This window comes from Chamaea fasciata, unplaced genomic scaffold (genome assembly GCF_029207755.1).
Source record: "Chamaea fasciata isolate MVZ Bird 193981 ecotype frontalis unplaced genomic scaffold, bChaFas1.0.hap1 SCAF_16, whole genome shotgun sequence".
NCBI classification, from domain to species: domain Eukaryota; kingdom Metazoa; phylum Chordata; class Aves; order Passeriformes; family Sylviidae; genus Chamaea; species Chamaea fasciata.
Window position 1 is genome coordinate 9,429,098 of NW_027094101.1, and position 20,883 is coordinate 9,449,980.

The window sequence follows — 20,883 nt, forward strand, 5'->3', positions numbered from 1 at the left end:
ATTTTTTCTTATGATGTCTTAATATCTGAGCATGGAGCAGAGAGGGAAAATAAAAACCTGGAGCAAAACGCTCCCAGGACAACTTGAATAGGCAGGAATTGCCCAGTGCCATCCAAAATATTTGGGATTATTTTTTTTAAAGCTCTTTCCTGGGTGCCCAGCTCCAGTTTGAGAGTGGTTTGAAAGGGAGCTGTGGAAACAAATGTCCGTGGGTGCCTTCCTCACTTTTCAGGAAGGAAGTTGATTTTGATATCACGAACCATCTGCTGGTTTTTACCAAATCAGGCAAAAAAAATTAATCAAAGCTTCGTACTTTGGAAAGACCTAAAGTTGTGCTGGCAAAGAAAAAAAAGTATTTAAATCATTTTGATTTAAGTCACGTTGATTTGGCCTATCCTGCCCTACCCCTGGAAGTGTTGGATGGAGCTTGGATAATCCTGGTCTAGTGGACGGTGTCCCATGAAGCAGAACGGTCTCCAAGCATCCTGGGCAAAATGCTCAGAGCCGAGCATGGCCCATTTTATATCTCGATGAACCAATTTCTGCTTGGAAAAAACCCTTCCCAAGGTGCTGCTGATGGAGGGAGATCCCTCTGGAACTCTTTCCAACATCCCCACGTGGAGGCGCGGCCGGAGCCGAGCCCTTCTGCTGGACTTCAGCCCTGCACGTGCCATAAAATCCCTTTTAACGAGCGGGATGGAGCTGCCCAGTGGGACACTTTGGAGCATTCATGGATTCACGGATGCAGGGGCTTTTTTAAGGAGCTGTTGGGCTTTTACGGCTGGGGTGAGCTCATGAGGAGGAGCGCTGCCCTCGCGCCGAGTGAAGGAACCCAGGCCTGCTCCAGGGGAACAGAGAGCGGCTTTTCCAGCCCTCCCAGCCCCGGGATGGATCCTGAGGGGTTTTTCCAACAGCTCCTGTGGAGCTCTGTGCTGCTCGTGGGATGTCACCGTGCCTTGCTGTGTGCCAGAGGGAGCAGGGCCCTGCTGATGCCGGGAAGGGCTGAGCTGCCCTGGTTCTAACAACCTGACTTGGTTTGTAGCTTTGGTTCTATGCCCGAGGTGTTTTGGTTTCCTGAAATCCTTTTCTCAGAGGATTTTCTGTCAAAGAAAATGTTTTCGTTACAAAAAAAGAAAAAGTTTTTGTAACTGTACTTACGTTGCTCATTATTTCTTCTAGAAGGGACCTTCTTCTTGATGTCCCTCTGCTCTGACCAATGTGGTTGAAGAAATTTGTCTTTGTTTCACCAATCAAATTAGTCGGTGTAAAATAGTATAAAAAAGAAACACATCCCCAAAAATAGAGAAGTCATTTTCAGCCTTCTGAATCTCAGAGTCTGTGTCGTTGTGGTGTAAAACAGCCGCACTTGGACTTGGGGAAAATTCCTCCCCTGTGAGGGTGGGGAGGCCCTGGCACACATTCCCAGAGAAGCTGTGGCTGCTCCATCCCTGGAAGTGTCCAAGGCCAGCTTGGAGCACCCTGGGATGGTGGAAGGTGTCCCTGGCAAAGGGGTGAAACTGGGTGAGCTTTTAAGTCCCTCCAAGCCACAATCTGTGGGAACTCCACTGTAGGAACAAATTAAAAACCGGTTTGGAGGGAGACACTTCCACAGCTCCGCGTTCAGATCAAACCTAAATGTGGGGGGTGGGACAGCGATGGAAAGGATTTGGGTCCCTCTTTGGACCTGGAATGGCAAAAAGCCCACAGTGCAGTTTGTAACGTGTCAAAGCCAGACCCAAGATGGGTTTTAGTGAAGATTGTGCATTTCTGTGTCCGTGGTTGATTCATTCCTCAGCAGAATAAACCTGCTCCCTTTTCTCCTGGCGCTTCCAAAAGTTCTCAGAATTTCCCTGAGATCCGCAAAACCGTCTCCTGTCAAGGCAGAGGTGATCAATTACCTGGTTTTCTCTGCACTGAACAGCAGAGATTAAATCCTCATGCAAATATCCAATTAAGGAGTTAACAAGAGATTAAATCCATAATGGGGCAAAATTAAAAACTAGCGTTGCTGCTCTTTAATGGGATTTTTTTTTTGTCTGTGCCTGTGATAAATTTTTATGGGGAAAACTATACATATGAGTAATTTTCTAGGTGTAGCTCAACAAACACACTCCAGTGCAGGTAGAGACTCTGACTTTTAGACTCTACTTTGGGGCAGCAGGAAGGACTGGATGGTTCTTGGGGGTCTCCTTTTTCCCTTTAAATGATTTGTAGTCCTTCCAGACATCCCAGTTTTGGTTTTCCTGTGCCAATAGCTCGATATCAGGAAGCCTCAGTGAGGTGATCCTGCCCCCATGCTCAGGACAAGCTCCAGGTAGCCCTTGCCTGTGTTTAAGAGTTTCCAGCTTGTTTTTGTCCCTCCTGGACAAATATCCAGCCTGTGCCACAGAATTTGAGCTTCCTCTGCCTACTGGGTGTTTGTAACAATCTGTGATTTCAGAAAAAAAAAAAACAAAAACCAAACCTCAGGCAAAGAAAGAAGCCCAACCTGTAAAAAAGTTACGGCTGGAGGTGCCCGTTTTCTGACAGAGGGGTTTGGTAACGGGGCAGGGGGACAGAAATGTGAGGAGTAATTGGTTTTGGGCCTAGAACCAGGAAAACTACTTCTCCAAATTAATCCGGCGAGAGCCATGAATCCACTGTATTTCATATCACACTTCATAAAACTCCAGTCATAATCCATAAAAGTGACATTATTAGATTAAAACCCTCAGTTCCTCCTAGAAGGAGCTCGCTCATTAGACATGCTGTAGTTTTATAACCTCAAAGTTCCTCCCCAATTACCATGATTAATACTGGGCTTTAATAAAAAATTTCTCCCCCATCACCACGGGGGTTGATCCCATCTGGTCGGTGTAATTGGGAGTTCCAATATTGTCCAGCAAGGGAAGGACGCTCCGGGAACACAAATCAAGGCTGAGGATGGATGAGGATGGAGGTCTGGAGATCCAGCTGGGATTTGGTGGCGGTTGGAACATGGAAAAGTCCAGGTGACGTGAGCCAAAGGCTGGAATTGCTGTGGGAAGTGTGGATGTGGATTCTCCCTCCTCGTGCAGCTGATGAAGGCTCAGGGGAAGCTCCCCGTGCTCTTCCAGCAGGGATCTGCCCTGGGAAATCCATCCTAAACTGAACACCCCACCTGGAGCCAGCACAGCTCTGCTCTGAGGGAGCAGCACGTGGAAGCTCCAGGGGTTTGACACGGGAAAGGCAGGACTGGGGGAAATAGGTGCTGGCAGTGGATCCCTAAATCCTGGGAGATGCTGCTCCTGTGGGATCAGCGCTGTGGGTTCAGCTTCACCCTTGGTGCCACGGACACGTCCATCCCTCTGCCCTGCTCTGGTCACTCTCACCTGGAGCACTGTCACCAGCATGAGGACGTGGAGCTGCTGGAGCAAATCCAGAGGAGGCCACAGGGATGTTCCGAGGGCTGGAGCCCCTCTGGAGCCAGGCTGGGAGAGCTGGGGGTGCTCACCTGGAGAGGAGAAGGCTCCAGGGACACCTCAGAGCCCCTTCCAGGACCTAAAGGGGCTCCAGGAGAGCTGGACAGGGACTGGGGACAAGGGATGGAGGGACAGGACACAGGGAACGGCTTCACCTTAACAGAGATCAGGGCCAGGTGGGATATTGGGAAGGAATTCTTCCCTGTGAGGGGGGCACAGATTCTCTGGAAGTGTCCAAGGCCAGGTTGGACAGGGCTTGGAGCCGCCTGGGATAGTGGAAGGTGTTGGAGGTGGAACTGGATGAGTTTAAGGTGCCTTCCCACCCAAACCATTCCATGATGATGATGATGATGAAATAACACGAAACTCACTCCATACAGCCACAAAGCCGCTCGCTGGGACACCACCCCTCAGCACAAATTTGACAAACCCCACTTTTTGGCTTTGAAGCAGGAATTCCTTTGAGGTTTGCAATGCAGATCCGAGGGATCCGTGGCTCCATCCAGCCCAGGGTGAGCAGGAGCTGGAGCGAGCTCCGAGCCTCAGCCAGCAGCACTGAAATTAAAAATGTGTCGGCTCCGCAGTTCCACCCCAGCCCAGAAAACACCGAGCCGGTGTTATTTTTTGAATCCCCCTGATTTTTTTTTTTTCAGGGCTGCTGGAAATAAGAGCTCCCGCTCCTGGCTTCCAAGCAATAAAGAGAGGTGAATCACTGCTGAAAAAAAAACCCTCTCCCGTGGACCACCCAGGGGCTCCTGCAGAGCTGGGAGCCAGGAGTGGCAAAAGCGCAGGAGGATTTTCTTCACACAACTGCAACTGCACGAGGCAAAATCACCTCGGAGCAGGAGCAGAGTTCCCCCCAGTGAGAGGTGTGATAATGAAGCCAGGCTGATTAATATGCATCGAGTTAAATCACATTCAGGTCACAGGGCGAGCCCCAAACCTCGACTGTAACATGTTCCCTTCTAAGACCCAACATGTGTCTGGAATTCAGATGGAAATCACTTTTTTTTTTTTTCCCCTTCATAATTATCCAACTCAGCATAAATTATTATTTTCTTAACGGAATAATAGTTGGGATTTTTGTTCCTTGCTGTGATTGGTCGGAGCTCTCCTTTTTTTTAACAATCTGTGACTTTTCTGAAGAGTCCTGCTGGGGTTTTAAAACTTGTAACTTGCAAATCACCATGTCAGAAACCATGGTGCCACTCGTATAAAATATGAAATCACACGTTCTTAGCGTTTATTTGTTGTCATTTTTCATGAGAAAACATGGATTTTATTTTTTTTTTTAACAGAACACTGGCTGAAAGTGCTCAGGCTGAAACTGTCCCTGTGTTCTTGATGTTCGTACTGTGGAGTGGTATTTTGGGTAGACCACAGGCAAGATATTCTCCTAAACAGCCAATAAAAGCTAAAATTAAAACAAAATAACGCCTCTTAAAATGCACGCTTCTATATTTAATGCTGCTCTTTAATTAGAAGTTCCAAGTTTTCCTCCTGAAGGGTTTCAGGAGCGTTGCTGTCACGGATCCCTCGGAATAAGCAGGAAGCGGGTGATTCCCGTGGGATCAGCGTGGAAATCAAGGTACTGTGGAAATTGAGTCAGTTTGGAAATCAAGACACTGTGGAAATCAAGACACTGGAAATTAAGTTACTTTGGAAATCAAGACATCATGGAAATCAAGTCATTTTGGAAATCTAATCACTGTGGAAATTGAGTGACCGTGGAAATTGAGTCAGTTTGGAAATCAAGGCACTGTGGAAATCAAGACACTTTGGAAATCAAGTCACTGAAGATCAAGGCACTGTGGAAATCAAGGCATCGTGGAAATCAAGTCATTTTGGAAATCAAGTAATTTTGGAAATTGAGTCACTGTGGAAATTGAGTCAGTTTGGAAATCAAGGCACTTTGGAAATCAAGTGGCTATAGAAATCAGGTCACTGGAAATCAAGGCACTGGGGAAATTGAGTCAGTGTGGAAATCAAGTCAGTTTGGAAATCAAGTCACTATGGAAATCAAGTCACTGGAAATCGAGCCACTCTGTCCCCTGGCTGATCCCTCCAGGCAGAGCTCACTGTGAAGCAGGGGGACACACTTGGGTTGGAGCCTGGGCTCCAGGAGGGCTCTGGACACACCTGGGATGGAGCCCGGGCTCCAGGAGGGCTCTGGACACACCTGGGATGGAGCCCGGGCTCCAGGAGGGCTCTGGACACACCTGGGATGGAGCCCGGGCTCCAGGAGGGCTCTGGACACACTTGGGTTGGAGCCTGGGCTCCAGGAGGGCTCTGGACACACCTGGGATGGAGCCCAGGCTCCAGGAGGGCTCTGGACACACCTGGGATGGAGCCCGGGCTCCATGAGGGCTCTGGACACACTTGGGTTGGAGCCTGGGCTCCAGGAGGGCTCTGGACACACCTGGGTTGGAGCCCAGGCTCCAGGAGGGGGCTCCGCCATCCTGGCAGATCACTGAGGTTGGCGTTGGGGTGCTGAAATCCACCACCGCGCCTTTTCATCCAGCACTTCGGGAGATCCAACGCTCTCTGCTTCCTTGTTTCCCATCCAGGTGCTCCTGATCATCAGTGGGAACCTGAGTTTCCTCAACTGGCTGACCATGGTGCCCAGCCTGGCCTGCTTTGACGACGCCAGCCTGGGGCTCCTCTTCAGCACACGGATGAAGGAACGGGCGGCGAGGCTGCAGCTCCCGGGGCCACAGGGACAGAGAATTTCCCTGGGTGAGTTATTCCCAGAGGGGGAAAAGTTGGGATTTTGGTGTGCTTGGCTCCAAAGCTCTCGTCATCAAAGCAAATGTGAGGCTGGTGGTTGGTTCCTGAGGGTCTGTGGGGACATTGCTATGGGGACATTGTTGTGGGGACATTGCCATGGGGACATTGTTGTGAGGATATTGCCATAGGGACATTGCTATGGGGACACTGCCATGGGGACACTGCTATGGGGACATTGTCATGGGGACACTGCCGTGGGGACATTGCCATGAGGATACTGCTATGGGGACATTGTCATGGGGACACTGCCGTGGGGACATTGCCATGAGGATACTGCTATGGGGACATTGTCATGGGGACATTGCCACGGGGACACTGCCACGGGGACGCTGTTTCTGGGACATGTCCTCTGTGCAGGGCCAAAGTCACAGCAAGTCCAGGCAGCTGCAGCTCTCAAAAGCCAGTCCTTGCTCTGCCCCCGGTGACTCGAACTCAGAATAAGAACGTGGAGTTGCATGATTTAACTTACGGAGGGTTTTTCAATTCATTTTTTTTAAATTTTGACTGTTTAAAGCCAAGGATGGAACACCCAGTGGGACTTGAGGTGGGCTTAGAAGCCGGGTTCTCACATTGGCTCTCCTCACTTGCTCTCCTTCAAGGCATGGTGAAGAGAAGGTTCCAGAGAGAACTCGGAGCCCCTTCCAGTTCCTAAAGGGGCTCCAGGAGAGCTGGAGAGAGACTTGGGACAGGGGATGGAGGGACAGGACACAGGGGATGGCTTTAAACTGGCTGCAGGCAGGGTTGAGATGGGATACTGGGAAGGAATTCCTTTCTGTGAGGGTGAGGAGGCCCTGGCACAGATTCCCAGAGAAGCTGTGGCTGCCCCTGGATCCCTGGAAATGTCCCAGGCCAGCTCGGACAGGGCTTGGAGCAGCCTGGGAATGGGGAAGGAGCAGCTGCTGTGGCCACCATCGTGGTGGGGAGAGAATTCCCCAAACCAGGCAGGAGGAGAACTCCTGTTCGCCCCATGAATGTGAGAAACCAAACACAAGGGGAAAAACTGGAAAAAAAAGGGGCTCGAGGTGGCTGATTTCCCCTTCCAGAGGCGCTTTCCAAGCTGCCCTGATCCAGGAGAAGCAGCACTGGGATGTTTCTCGTGGGGCTGGGGAACAGATGGAGAGTGGTGTTTGCAGCATTTTTTATAAACCGCATATAAGCAACAAATTGCCTGTAATATCAACAACAATCACAGCTGCTGGGGTTAAATATCCCCAACATCTGTCAGAGGAAGGAAAAAATGTCAACAAGAGGCAGCATCTGTCTCCAGTCTTTTCCACCAAGAAGCAGCTTATTAACCAAAAAATGGGAGTTCCAGCAGCGCAGCTTCGTTAAATTTTGTGTCTTTTGTGTCACATATTTGGCTGGAGTAAATCTTTTATCAGCTTTTCCTCTCCTGGAGCTTTGCTTTAGAGGCTGTGAAAGCCTCGAGCTTTCCTCCCAACTCCAATTAATGCCTCCGATCCCAAACGACACTGAGGCTGCTCCTTCTTTTTTGGCAGGAGAAGCCGAAGGGAGTCACAGTGAGGGGGAGGCAGATCCTGTTTTTGAGGAACTTGCACCTTTTCCGTGATGTTCTCCAGAAAGCCTGACTGAGCCGGGGTGTCCAGGCAGGGAGAGTGGACATCCCACTCCGGGTGTAGCTGTGTCCCACCCTCAGAAGGGGCAGGGTGTCCGTAAACGTCCCGGGAATTGGAATTCCTGAGTGTTTTCCCTGCTGAGGAAGGGCTGTTGAGTGGGTGCTGATGGGTGCCAGGAGGCTCAGAGGAGCCCTCAGGCCTGGGCCACCAGAGCAGGAGACAAGAGGACCCTCAGCCGTGTCCTGATTTTCCGAGGCCAATCCTCAAAGTGTTTGATTCCTGCTGAATCAAACATCCCACTGGCTCCTGTCCCCACGTTTTGCTCCGTCTTTGCCATCCAGGGTATTTTTTCCCCCTGAATTAACACCTTTGCCATCCAGGTTATTTTTTTTTTTCCCCTTTTCTCTCTGATTGAGTGGCTGTGACCCCAAGACAGGAGGAGAATCCCTCCTTGCTGAAGGATGAGCAGTCCCTTCGTGGCCATGGAGTGCTGAGGGGCCAAGTCAGGCTCTGTGCCTGTACCTGCTCTTGAATTATGGGGGGAAAAGTTCATCCCACGTAAAAAAAACCCAAAAGCAAACCCAAAAAACACCCCAAAGCCTCGTACACAGCGGCGCAGGGGGCTGAGGGAAGGCCTGATCCAAACGATTCTCCAGAAATGTTCTCAGACTAAACAATTATTAATAGCTTCTGAGAGAGGTTCAAATAAACATCCCTCTCCTGCAGAGATAAGGGGGGGAAAGCTCCACGCAATTGCTTTGAATCCGATCCGTTGGCTGTTAATGTTAAATAAATTGAAAAGGGCCGTGAGGGAAGGAGCCCCTCGGGGGTCACCTCTGCTTATTTGTCTGCTCGTGGCCGTGTCTGCCCGGCCTGGGATCCAGCCCAAACCCCATCGCAGAGCGCTGGCACAGCAACACACGGCTCCTCCTGGAGCGTTGGGAATTGGGGTTTTGCAGGAGGAAAAGCCCTCAGGACGGGGGGGAGAGCTGGGGGCAGCAGGAGGGAGGCGGGAGAGGCTGATCCCGAGCAAGGTGCAAGTGCCAGCTGTGGTTTTTCCCCCCGTATTGAGGCCATGATTGATGTCACATTTTAGACATTTTTCCTTTTAGCCCTTGCTCAGACTATTTAGAGAAAGGCAGATCCCAGCGGCGATAGCGGCCCGTGGCAAGGTCGGGGTGGTTGCGGCGGGGCCGGCACAGGGGGAGTGGGGATAGGAATGGAATGGGAATGGGGATGGGAATGGGAATGGGAACGGGAATGGGAATGGGAATGGGGATGGGAATGGAAAGGGGAATGGGAGTGGGAATGGGAATTGAATGGGAATGTGTTGCTTTTTATCTTCTTTTGCCAGAGTCGGGATTAAATGCTCAAGACGGTATTAGTGTTTGGACTCAGATGTTTATTAATCCTTATCTATATTACAGTCTCACAAGCTGTGAGATCTACAGCACTTCTAGCTCACAATATAAAAAATGGCCTCTATCTCTTTCTCTTCCTGGCCTTTTAAGGACAAACTGTCCAATTAAGAAATTACACCTATTTTTTTTTTTTTACTTTTAACCCAATAACCAAACACCGGTGGTCCACAATGGGGATTTTTCTACCCAATTACAAGATACCACCTAAACTCATGAAGAAGAAGGTGAAAAAGAAGGACTAACCTCTGCCCTAAAACCTCCATCTTGCTTTATATATATATATATATTACTATATTCTAAACCCTGAAACTCTAAGTTTTCCCCCCTGTGATATCACACACTTCTATCCAAACCCCACACCCACAATCCCAGCGCTGTCACTCAGTTTTGGGAGCCTTTTCCACAGCCTCAGGTCCATGCAGTGTTTGCTTGGGGGGTCAGTGCCTGTTAGAACAGAAAGCCTGGAATTCTCAGTGCCCAGGGTTCCAACAGGAATGGGGACGGGGATGGGGATGGGAATGGGAATGGGAATGGGAATGGGAGAGCAGAGCAGTGAAATCACCTCCCTCTGGTCTGGTTCTGTGTCCCCCCCAGGCTCCTGTGTCCGCAGAGTGCTGAACGTCTCCCTGGGCCTCCTCATCACCTACCTCAGCATCCCGGTGGTGCTGAACCTGCTCAACTCCAGACAGGTCATGAACACCTCCTTCAACCCCCTCAGGATCGTCAACACCTACGGAGCCTTTGGCAGGTACAGCACCTTCAGTGGCACATCCCCGAGTTCTCCCCAGGGTATCCCAGAGCCAGGCACTCTGTGTGCCTCAAACCTGCAGAGAAATCCTTCCAGTACACCTGGAATGTGAGAGAGATGGAGAAAAGGAGCAGGTTTCTTTCCCAGAGAAATGCAATGGATGATATATCTGTTTATGAGAGAGATGGAGAAAAGGAGCAGGTTCCTTTCCCACCGAATTGCAATTTATGGATTATCTGTTTATGAAGAAAAGGGAGAAGTGGAGAATGCTTCTTTCCTCCCTAAATTACAATTTATGGATTATCTGTTTATGAGAAATAAGGAGAAAAGGTACAGATTTCTTCCCTCCTAAATTACAGTTTATGGATTGTCTGTTTATGAGAAATAAGGAGAAAAGGAGCAGGTGTCTTTCCCACTGAATTTATTTTTCTCTGAGCTGTTTATGACTCAGCTCATTCCATCGACACAGCAAATGTGAGAGCAGGATGAAAATATCCATAGGAGCAGGATGAAAATATGCACAGGAGAGTTCATCCAGGATATCTTCACCATCCCCAGCCCTCTTTATTTCTGCTGAGCTTCTCTTCCCCTGCCCTCCATTGCTCTGAAGCATCTCCAGCTGTGTTTGGAACCAGACTGGTTTGGGCTGGGTTTCAAGCAGCCCAAATCTGGGCTTTTTGGGGACTGAAGCTTAGGTGAGCCATGGCTGGGCTCAGCACAACTCCTCCCAGCCTCTTCCAACTGGGAAAATGATGGAAAGCAGGGCTGCATCATCAGATTGTTCCAGGGACAACAGCAGGGCTGGGCTTCTCCGCAGGCTTTGCCACCTCCTGCTCATGGTGACCGTGGATGTTCTCCAGAGCTCTGGCATGGGCTCGGGCCAAGAACCCAGAGGAGAAGCCAGCAATAAAGAAATAGAAATAATAGAAATAAAAATAATAGAAATAGAAATAGAAATAGAAATAGAAATAGAAATAGAAATAGAAATAGAAATAGAAATAGAAATAGAAATAGAAATAGAAATAGAAATAGAAATAGAAATAGAAATAGAAATAGATGTGTTTTGCAGAAGGTGAAGCAGTTTGGCTGTTAAAGGTCTGGCCTCCCCAGTGAAGGGGAGGAACGAGTCCCACCACAAGCTCTGGAGATGCTGAGGACACATCAGATGGATATAATCTTCTCCCAGTTTTTCAAATAGCAGAAATTTCTGTGGACAGGAAAAAAACTAGAAGAAAATTATTAAAAATATCAACACTTGTGCAAAATGCCGAAATTTCCTCTTTTTTTTTTTTTGAAGAGACAGAGAGAAATAACCCCCAAACCTCTTTGAAGGCTGGAGTGGTGAAGCTGCAGGAGATTGTTTTCTTTGGGTTGTTGTCCTTTTTTCTCCTCCAGCCTTTGGTTTCTGTTTCAGCAGTTAGCAGACCCTACAGAGCACGTGCTGCAGTGCTGCTGTAACGTGTTTGTAATTCCAGCCTGTGTAAACCCCATAAAAAGAGGATTGCAGCTCATAATGGACCCGTGATGATGTGAAAGCTGACAGGTTTGGAATCGCACAGTAGCACCAGGCTTTTATTGCTCATTTGGTGTCCCTGATTTCCAGGGTGTTCCCAAGCCTTGGGCAGCTGGCTCAGAGCTCAGCCCAGGGGAAAATGGGACTTGGCTGGAGAATCCACGGATCTCCCCAATGGAGGGAGCAATTATAAGAGGAGGTGCTCAGCATTCCTTAGGTTGGGAGCATCTCTCCCTGGGAGCCATCAGGGCGAAAGGTGGAGGTTGCGTGTTCCCAAATTTGCTGTTTCTTGGGCTGGAGGAGGCAAAATGAAAGTAAGAAAGAATCCCAAGGGTGTTGGGAGCTGGAGAGCTTTGCCAGGCAGGTTTCTGTGTCTCTCCTGGAAAGCAGCTCCTGGGAGCAGGTGGGTGTCTCTGGGGAGTCACCCAGGGCTCCAGGCTGGTGCTTCCATGGCCTGGAGTTTGCCATTCCCACTGCTCCATGCTGGGATGGCAGCTGAGCCACATGGGAACACTCAGGAGCTGCTCTGATCCACAGACCCACCTGTAGGAATCATCCTTATGATCACAGCTCTCCCTTGGGCTGAGGGAGGGCTTGGAAATTGACTTTGCTGCTGGAGAGAGGAAAGTCCCAGGATCCAGAGGTTCTCTGGATCCCAGGATCCAACTGTAACTCCAGACCAGTGACCCGTGTTCCACGTGGACTCTGGTGAACCAGAGCTTTTAGTTGAGATACGGGGAGAAATCCTTCCTTGGGATGGTGGGGAGGCCCTGGCACAGATTCCCAGAGAAGCTGTGGCTGCCCCTGAATCCCTGGAAGTGTCCAAGGCCAGCTTGGACGGGGCTTGGAGCGCCCTGGATTAGTGGAAGGTGTTGGGGTTGGAACCGGATTGGCTTTTCCCACCCAAACTCTTCCGTGATTTTAAGATTTTTTTTTCCACCATTTGAGCCAAATACCAACATCCTGTCCTGCCCCCACAGCATCACCAAGGAGAGGACAGAAATCATCCTTCAGGGAACATCCAGCCTGGACCCCAAAGACCCCACAGCAGTCTGGGAGGAGTTTGAGTTCAAGTGCAAGCCCGGGGACCTGAGGAGGAGGCCGTGCCTCATCTCCCCCTACCACTATCGCCTCGACTGGCTCATGTGGTTTGCTGCCTTCCAGGTGGGTGCCTCTGGAAGCTCGGGCCCTTCCTCGACCAGGAAAAACCAATTACATGGATTTACAACGTGTTGGGATCACGGGGGAGTGTTGGAAGCCGTGGCTAAGTTAATTATGTTTAAAAAACAAAAAAAAAAGGAAAAAGAGAGAACAAAGGTTGTGTTCCTAAAGGACTGTGCTACTGTAATGAAACTCTTGGTGGTTTTATGTGAGGGTTGGGGGGTTTTTTAGGGTTTCTTAGCAATACCGAGAATCCCTGTTGGGGACACTCCTGGGGACAGCAGCTCCCGTTCCCCACCTGCCCACACATGGACCTTGGTCCCTCCAAATATTTTCCCCATGTGAGATCAGCAAACAGGTGACAGCCAGAAATTAAATAAAGGGCGGCGGGGGGAGGAACTTGAATGTTAATTCCTGTTGAGCTTATTTTGCAAATCTTTACCCACGTGACATGGGCTGGGTTTTCCGAAACTCCTCAGCAATGGCATGAGGAGAACCCATCTCAGAGTATCCCAGGCTTTTTTCCCTTTGTCCCTGCATCCTCTCCTGGAATATTTTCTTTCCTGGCGGTATTTTTTTCATTTCAGCGCATTTGGGATTCCTGGGCCGTGACATCAGGCCCTGGTTTGATATTTACCCCTGCTGGTTTGTGTGTGCTGGAATTTCATTTAATCTGCATTAGGGCTGCTTATCCCTCAGGAAAACCACAGCCAAGGTCCAAACTCCAGGCGGGAGCAGCTCCTGGAATTAGGGAAAGGTGCAGGGGGTGGCTGGAGCAGGGGGTTGAAGCCGGGCTGTGTTTTGGGAGGGCTCTGAGCGGGGAGGAATCGGCTCCCGTGGGCAAAGGTTGTGAAAAAGGCCCTGCCCAGGGCAGAAATGAAGGTTTAAAATAAAAAGGGATCTGAGGTTTAAAGCTGGAGAGGATGGGACAGAAGTGCTGCTGTGCAGAGCAGAGTGTGGGCTGTGCCCAGGGATGCTGGAGCCAGGTGCTGGGAGGAGGAAGAGGAAATAACTCGGCTTTTTTGCATCTTTATTGTTAAACTCAATATTATTAGTGTTTAATTGATTATTTGCAGTGTTTATTTCATTATTATTAGTGTTTAATTCACTATTATTAGTGTTTATTTCATAGTTATTAGTGTTTAACCCATTATTTTTAGTGTTTAATTCACTGAAAGCTTCCCCCAAAGTGTTCCCGTTCACCTCTTGGAGCCTTGGTCTTCTTGAGGTGTGTCCACAGCAGCTAATTAGCAGCAATTAGTGTTGAGGGTCTCTCTGCGCTGGGGTGGATCTGCCACCTCGCACTCCTCTGGAAGGGCTCTGGTGCTCCTTCCCTCCATCCCTCCGCAGCATTCCCACATCCCTCCTGCCCCCGGGGCTTTCCATGGCCCCACCCAGCACACACAGAAATCTGCACGGAGCAATTCCAGATTGGGAAAAAAAAGAGGGAAAAAACCCTCTGGAAAGTGGGAATGGGGATAACTCCTGTGGAAAACAGTGGGAATGGGACAATTCTTGTGGAAAACAGTGGGAATGGGACAATTCTTGTGGAAAACAGTGGGAATGGGGATGACTCTTATGGAGAACAGTGGGGATGGGGATAACTCTTGTAGAAAACAACGGGAATGGGGATGCCTCTTGTGGAGAAAACAGTGGGAAGGCGAGCTGCCCGGGCAGGGCCGTGAGCGCGGGGTGCTCAGGCATGTAAATACCTGCTCAAGCACGGAAGTAAATCCCGTTTGGAATGGCCGCTGGCCGGCCGGGGCGCCGAGAGCTGCAGACCTGCTGCCAGCTGCCTCCCCGGGCCGCTCGTCCCGCGCTGCCGGAGAAATCCCTGCGTGTTGTGCAGCCCTGGAGTCCCCCCAGAGCGACTGAGAGGATGAGAACCAGGAGCTGAAAGCCCGGGAGGAGCCTGTGGAGCCACAGGAGCTGTGCAGAGCCCCTGTGGGAGTTTACAGGCTCCATAAACCCCGGCGAGCGCAGCCTCTGGATTAGATTTAATTCGTTCCCAGCACTTCTGGGATGTGTCTGCGCTTCCCTTGCGGTGGCCAGGTACGGAGCTGACATTCCCAGCTCTGACAGGCTGTGGAAAAGCCTCGAGGACATTTCCCATCCCTTGGTGCTGCTCCTGACGGGCTCCTCTTCGCACCTCATCAGCACCTGCCAAACCCCTGGGAAGTTCCCCAGGAACTTCCCAGCCTGGATTGGCTGCAGGATTCACTGGGATGTTGCCTCCAGGCTGGCCTTGGACACCTCCAGGGATTCAGGGACAGCCACAGCTTCTCTGGGAATTCTATTCCAGCCCCTCCCCACCCTCCGAGAAGGGAGGAATGAACAGCTGAAATGGCAGAATGGGATTTAATCCCACGAAAGTGAGGTCAAGCATAACTTTTTCCCCCCTCGACACTTCCACGTGTCCATCCTGGTGACGATTCGTTCAAGGCTTATCTGTGCTCCAGCTACTTGGTGCCAACCCTCCCAGAATTATCCGACTTCTGGTTTATGGTGGAATTTCAGGAACAGCCCAACACTGAGCTGGGCTGGCACCAAAATCACTCCAGTTCCTGGATTCAGCATGGCCGATCAGCATCAGCCAGAAAACAAAATACTGCTCATGCTTTGGGGGCTTCGAGGTGGTCGGTTCTGCTGGTGCTGGGATGTCGTGGATCCTGTAAAAGTTGGATGTTTATTGCTCCAAAGGTTTGTTGTCCACCAGTGGAAAAGGAAAAAAAAAAATCAAAGGGAAAGGCTTTTCCCTTCCTTATTGTGGCATGAAGGGTATTTATTCTGTCTGGGGACTGCATGGCCGACACAAAGGCACCCTCTTGGTGCTTCTCAAATAATAACTGCTCCAAAATAACAAAAATAGCGCTGGCCTCAGGTTGGATTTAAGGCCCGGGGTTTGTTGGATCGCTCCTTGACGCTGCTCCAAAAGTCTCGGGATGCAAAACCCGCTGTGCAGCAGAGTTTGGGATGCTCTGGGATGCAGGGTGTGTTTTCCAGAGATGAAAAACACATATTTTATTTTTTTAAAAAGATTATTTTTATTATTAAAAATAATATATATTGAAAAGGATTGTTTTTTATTAATTATTTTTATTTATAAAAGACCCTTCAGCTGCTTTCCTAAGAGCAGAGAGAGCCTCCGGCAGCAGCGTTTGGTGCTCTGAGGTTCTGCCCTGGGTGGTAGCAGGGAGTGATGGGAACTCCAGGCTCTGCACGAGCTGGAAGAGCTGAGGAAGAAGCAACCCCATTTCTGGAGCAGGGCAGGTTCATATTTTTTGTCAGCTATCCGATTCCAGCCTGCCGTTACCTCACTCCTGCAGCCAGAAGGTGCTCAGAGGGAAAATGTGCCCGGAGGAGGAGGAGGAGGAGGAGGAGGTGTGAGTGTCGTAATCAACCCTCAGCCTTGTGCTGCTCCCTGTCCCCAGCTCAGCCTTTGCCATTTCCTTCCTTCCCCCTTCTCCAGGCACAGCCTCAGCTCGCTCCCATTTTCCATTTTCGTCTCCCATTTCCCATTCTGGTCCACGTGCAGAGTTAAGGGTTTGTTTCCCCCTTTTCCCTGGGATTTTTGTCTCCCCGTGCAGAGGGAAGGGTTTGTTTCCCCCTTTTCCCTGGGATTTTTGTCTCCCCGTGAAAAATTCCAAGCTGGCTCAAGAGGCAGCCTCACCTCCAGCAGGAGCAGTTCCAGGGAATGCCAAAGCAGCCCGATATCCTATCGTGCCATGGGCTGGATAAATACAGATAAATAAATAAATTCCCTTCACCTTGTCCCTGCAGGGAGCGATTCCTGTCCCCTGGAACAAAGGGACTTTTCTTCCCCCAGCCAGAGGTGATACAGGAGCTGTGCCAGGTGTGGCCTTTCCCTGGATGGGTGGGATGGAGGAGCTGATTCCCAGAGCCTTGCTCTGCTCTCTCCTGCAGCCTTTTTTATTCCTGCCTCCTTCAGGATTTTCTAACTCCCTATTTTTTTTCTAATTTTTTCTAATTCCCTTCAGGATTTTCGGATGGGATGCATTGAGGGCTGGCTTTTAGTGAGTGACTGCACACTGGGCTGGAGGCATGGCTTTTTGGTAAACTCATAGGAAAAAAAAGGGATGAAATTAGGAAAAAAATCTTTCCCTGTGAGGGTGGGGAAGGGCTGGAATAGAATTCCCAGAGAAGCTGTGGCTGCCCCTGAATCCCTAGAAGTGTCCAAGGCCAGCTTGGATGGGCTTGGAGCAGCCTGGGATGGTGGAAGTTGTCCCTGCCCATGGGACTGGATGGGTTTTAGGGTCCCTTCCAATCCAAACCATTCCAGGATTCCATGTGGTTATTGGAGATATCAGGATGGACCTTCCTTGGACAGCAGGGCGGTGACAGGCGATGGAATTACATCAAACTACCAAGGGTGGCATTAACCGTGGCCTCCTTTCCGTGGGACGGGGATTTTTATTCCTGACAGAAGGGGCTTAACTGCGGCAGCGCAAAGAGCAGCGTGGGTGTGTGCTGAGGACGGCCAGGGTGGTGGAATTCCGCGGTGGGAAATTCCCGTGTTCCATCCGCGGGGTGGCTCAGCTGGGGACACAAAGAACCAGCCCCTCACACCCTATGAGAGGGGAAATGGAAGCTGCCCTGCCCCTCTGGCAGCCACGGACTCCGACCTGGGAGCACTCAGGGCTCCCGAGCACGTGAAATAATAACCCCGGGCCGCCCCGTGCCAAGTTTCCAGCTGTTCCCACATGTGCATGTCATCCTGACCTCCCCCTGCGCCCGTGCCAGCCCCGAGATTCCATAAAACACCACGCTAATCCCCAGGCCTTTTTCATTAAATGACCAATTAAAGCTCAAGGCAAAGCCTCATTATTATTATTATTATTATTATTATTATTATTATTATTATTATTATTTCAGTTGGGAACAGCACCGGGGGGTTTCTGTGGGGTTTTTTTGGGGGGGATGATAACATTTCCCTTGACTTCGTTATCAGCACAGTTTGGTGGCTCCTGTGGCTGCTTTTGCTCCGGCTCCTCACTGGTGCCTGACTTAGCAGAGCTTTGGGTTTCAGCTCTGTGCAGTTATGAAATCCTGCTGGACACAGCAGTGAATGCGTTCGAGGTGAGAACACCGTGTTTATTCCCTGGAAAAGTGTCGGGAGTGGAGAGGTTGGGGAGCGCCAACAGCTGCAGGGAAGTCCCGGGAGGTGGGAGGTGATGCTCAGCTCCTCACGTGTGCCTGGGAGAAGGGGCAAACCCCCCTCCCGAAATTTGGGCTGAGACTGGCATGGAAGGAGGAGGGGGGAAGTGTCTGAGCTCTGCACGAGGCTGAATCCCACCAGGAATTCAAAGTCTTAGCAAAAAAGGTGCCCGAAGTTCTTTGTTAGTCCCCTGTATTGTACCTGAAATGGGATTTTGGAGGGTTCTGGGTGCTGGCCCCAGCTGTAGGGGCAGCCCAGGGATCCATCTGGGGCTGGAAGTGCAGGACCATCTGTGCAGGATCAGCCCTGGCTGCTTCTCGTGCTCTCAGAAGATCCAAACCCTAAAAATGACCCCAAAACAGGCCTGCCCACCTCCTCCATACCCTAAAAATGACCCCAAAAATGACCCCAAAACAGGCCTGCCCACCTCCTCCAAACCCTAAAAATGACCCCAAAAATGACCCCAAAACAGGCCTGCCCACCTCCTCCAAACCCTAAAAATGACCCCCAAACTGATCCCAAAACAGGCCTGCCCGCCTCCTCCAAACCCTAAAAATGACCCCAAAACTGATCCCAAAACAGGCCTGCCCACTTCTCCAAACCCTAAAAATGACCCCAAAACAGGCCTGCCTGCCTCCTCCAAACCCTAAAAATGACCCCCAAACTGATCCCAAAACAGGCCTGCCCGCCTCCTCCAAACCCTAAAAATGACCCCCAAACTGATCCCAAAACAGGCCTGCCCACTTCTCCAAACCCTAAAAATGACCCAAAACATGTCAAACCTCCAAACCTCAAAAACCTCTTCCTCCAAACCCCCAAAACGACCCCAAAACAGTCTTTCCCACCTCCCAGCAATGTGTGCATCCATCCTGGATCATTTTTTCTCTCATCAAGCCCCCGTTTAGTCCAGGCTCTGTGTTGCACACTCAGATCCCTCCATCCTGCCCGCGCAGAGCTGATCCCGCCGGATCCAGGGACGGAGGAACCCCTTGGAGTGACGCTTCCCTGGGTGCAGCCCAGATCTCCCGGACTCCTTTTTTTTCCCCCTGCCACTCTTTTTGCAGGGTATCACTTTCCAGGGTAATGAGTTAAGCAGGGTCGTTAGCGCAGCCCGGGCTCCGTGCGGGGGAAAGGGAGGGCGGGGGGAAAAAAAAAAAATTCTCACCGCAGACTTTTCACTGGGGCCAGACATGTTGTAAATTTTACAAGAAAAACACTTTACGCAGACCAGAAAGTCCAGCTCCGGTGCGCACGGGGGCTGCTAATTAACAATTTGGAGGCCACGGGAGCCGATCCCACCTTCCTGGAGCCTCCCGGTTCTCAGTCAGGCTTGGAAAGGGTCGGGGGCCTCCATCGAGCTCCAGCTCGGGGATTCTGCTCCTTCCTCTTCCCGTTCCCAGGGAATGGAGCTCCCAAATCTCCCAGGCTCTCCTGGAAACGATGTTTAACATCATCCAGAGCGCTGGGATGTCCGGGGAGACTCAGGGTGCTGAAGGTGTCGCTTGTGATGTTTCATCCCTGTGGCATCTTTTTGGGAGATCCTCTCTCCCAGCCGGGGGATCGTGGCAATTCCCCAATTCCAGCCTGAGCACTTCCAGCATCCCAGAGCTGGTGAGGGACACGGAGACTGGGAGTGAGTGACCCCTGGGGACAGTGCCAGCCCTCCCTGGGCTTGTTGTGGGGGACATCCCACACCGTGCCAGGCTCCTGCTCCCAGGGCTCGCCGTGCCTCCCTGCCCAGATTGTCCTGCCAGGACCGGGCTGGCCTCTGTCCCCTGTCCCCCCCTGTCCCTCTGTGGCAGGAGGTGGCACCAGCGGCTGGTGGAGAGGAGCATCCCTGTCCCCGTCACCCACCCCTGACGGATGAGAGCAGATGGAAGGAGCGGGACGGGAAGCAGGAGTGGGGGCAGTGTCATCGTTCTGAAAACAAAAAATAAAAAAAACAAAAGCTTTTTTGGCTGAAACAACTGTGGTTTTCCCTCTAAATGGCGACGAGCTGGGGTCAGAAACCCTGCGAGGTAGAGCTGCCCTGGACGGGCCTTGGTGTTTTCCATGGTTTCTCTCGCGTTTCCCTTGGAGACGGGAATAACAAACCGGGCCATGAGGGGAGCTGTGCTTTGCCTCGGGGCCGCGTTTTGCTGAGAGCCCTGCAGGTACAGCTCCCGGGTTTCCCTTTCCCACAGTGTCCCCTACCGCTTGCGCTCAAAAAATCCACCCAGGAGCTGGTGGGAAAAGCGGGGAAAGGAGAAAACCTCAGCCGAGCCCGAGGCACCGAGAGTCCCCGTGGGGGAAATGCTTTTGGGGAGGCTGAAGAAGAGCAAAGGGCAGGATTCCTGCAGGGAGGGAATTCACAGAATCAGGGAATATCTCGAGCTGGAAGGGATCCATAAGGATCATCCTGTCCAAATCCCTGTTTCCTTAGGATTGCCTAAATTCAGGGTCAAACTCTGCCACTGCTCTGCTCCAGAAGCGGTTCCACGAGGAAGGAATTTAAGGGGGATGGATCACACAGCAGGAAATCAAGAGGAGACAGGAACTGGGAACAGAGGAGCCACTTTCTTCTGTTTTCCTTTGGATAACACCAGGGAACCAACCCAAACCCTTTTCCCCAGGGGAAAGCAAGCTGGATTAAAAGGATGGATGGGTTATCCACAGAAAATGTGCTGTCGTGATTCCCCCTGTGGGGTTTGCTGCTAAAGGAATGATTTAAATCAAATATCTGGGGGCAGAATTGGCAGATGAGACAAACCCAGGGCAGCTCTCCTGCTCCCTGAGCGTGCCAGTCCCTGTCTGGACCTCAAGGATCCCATGGGATGTATGCTGAAACACTGGGAAATTCACCATTTTCCACCCAAATCTCTCCCCAAGGACAGACATCTCGAATCCCAGTAACGCTCCAGGAAGTTCCCTAACTTTTCCATGTCTTCTTCCTTCCCGCAGACCTACGAGCAGAACGAATGGATCATCCACCTGGCTGGGAAGCTGCTGGCCCAGGAGGAGGAGGCCTTGTCCCTGCTGGCCACAAACCCCTTCGCAGGCAGGGACCCTCCAAGGTAAGGC

At 50.9% G+C, this 20,883-nt stretch overlaps 1 protein-coding gene across 1 annotated transcript in view; it reads left to right on the plus strand.

Annotated features, from left to right (window-relative positions):
- LOC136297711 (lipase maturation factor 1-like) overlaps positions 1-20,883 on the plus strand; it is a 99,196-nt gene that overhangs the window by 69,861 nt on the left and 8,452 nt on the right. The window contains exons 4-7 of the mRNA XM_066197850.1: positions 6,008-6,176; positions 9,820-9,973; positions 12,467-12,650; positions 20,764-20,876. Of these exons, the coding sequence (XP_066053947.1) occupies positions 6,008-6,176; positions 9,820-9,973; positions 12,467-12,650; positions 20,764-20,876 (620 nt within the window). The remainder of the gene's footprint in view (positions 1-6,007; positions 6,177-9,819; positions 9,974-12,466; positions 12,651-20,763; positions 20,877-20,883) is intronic.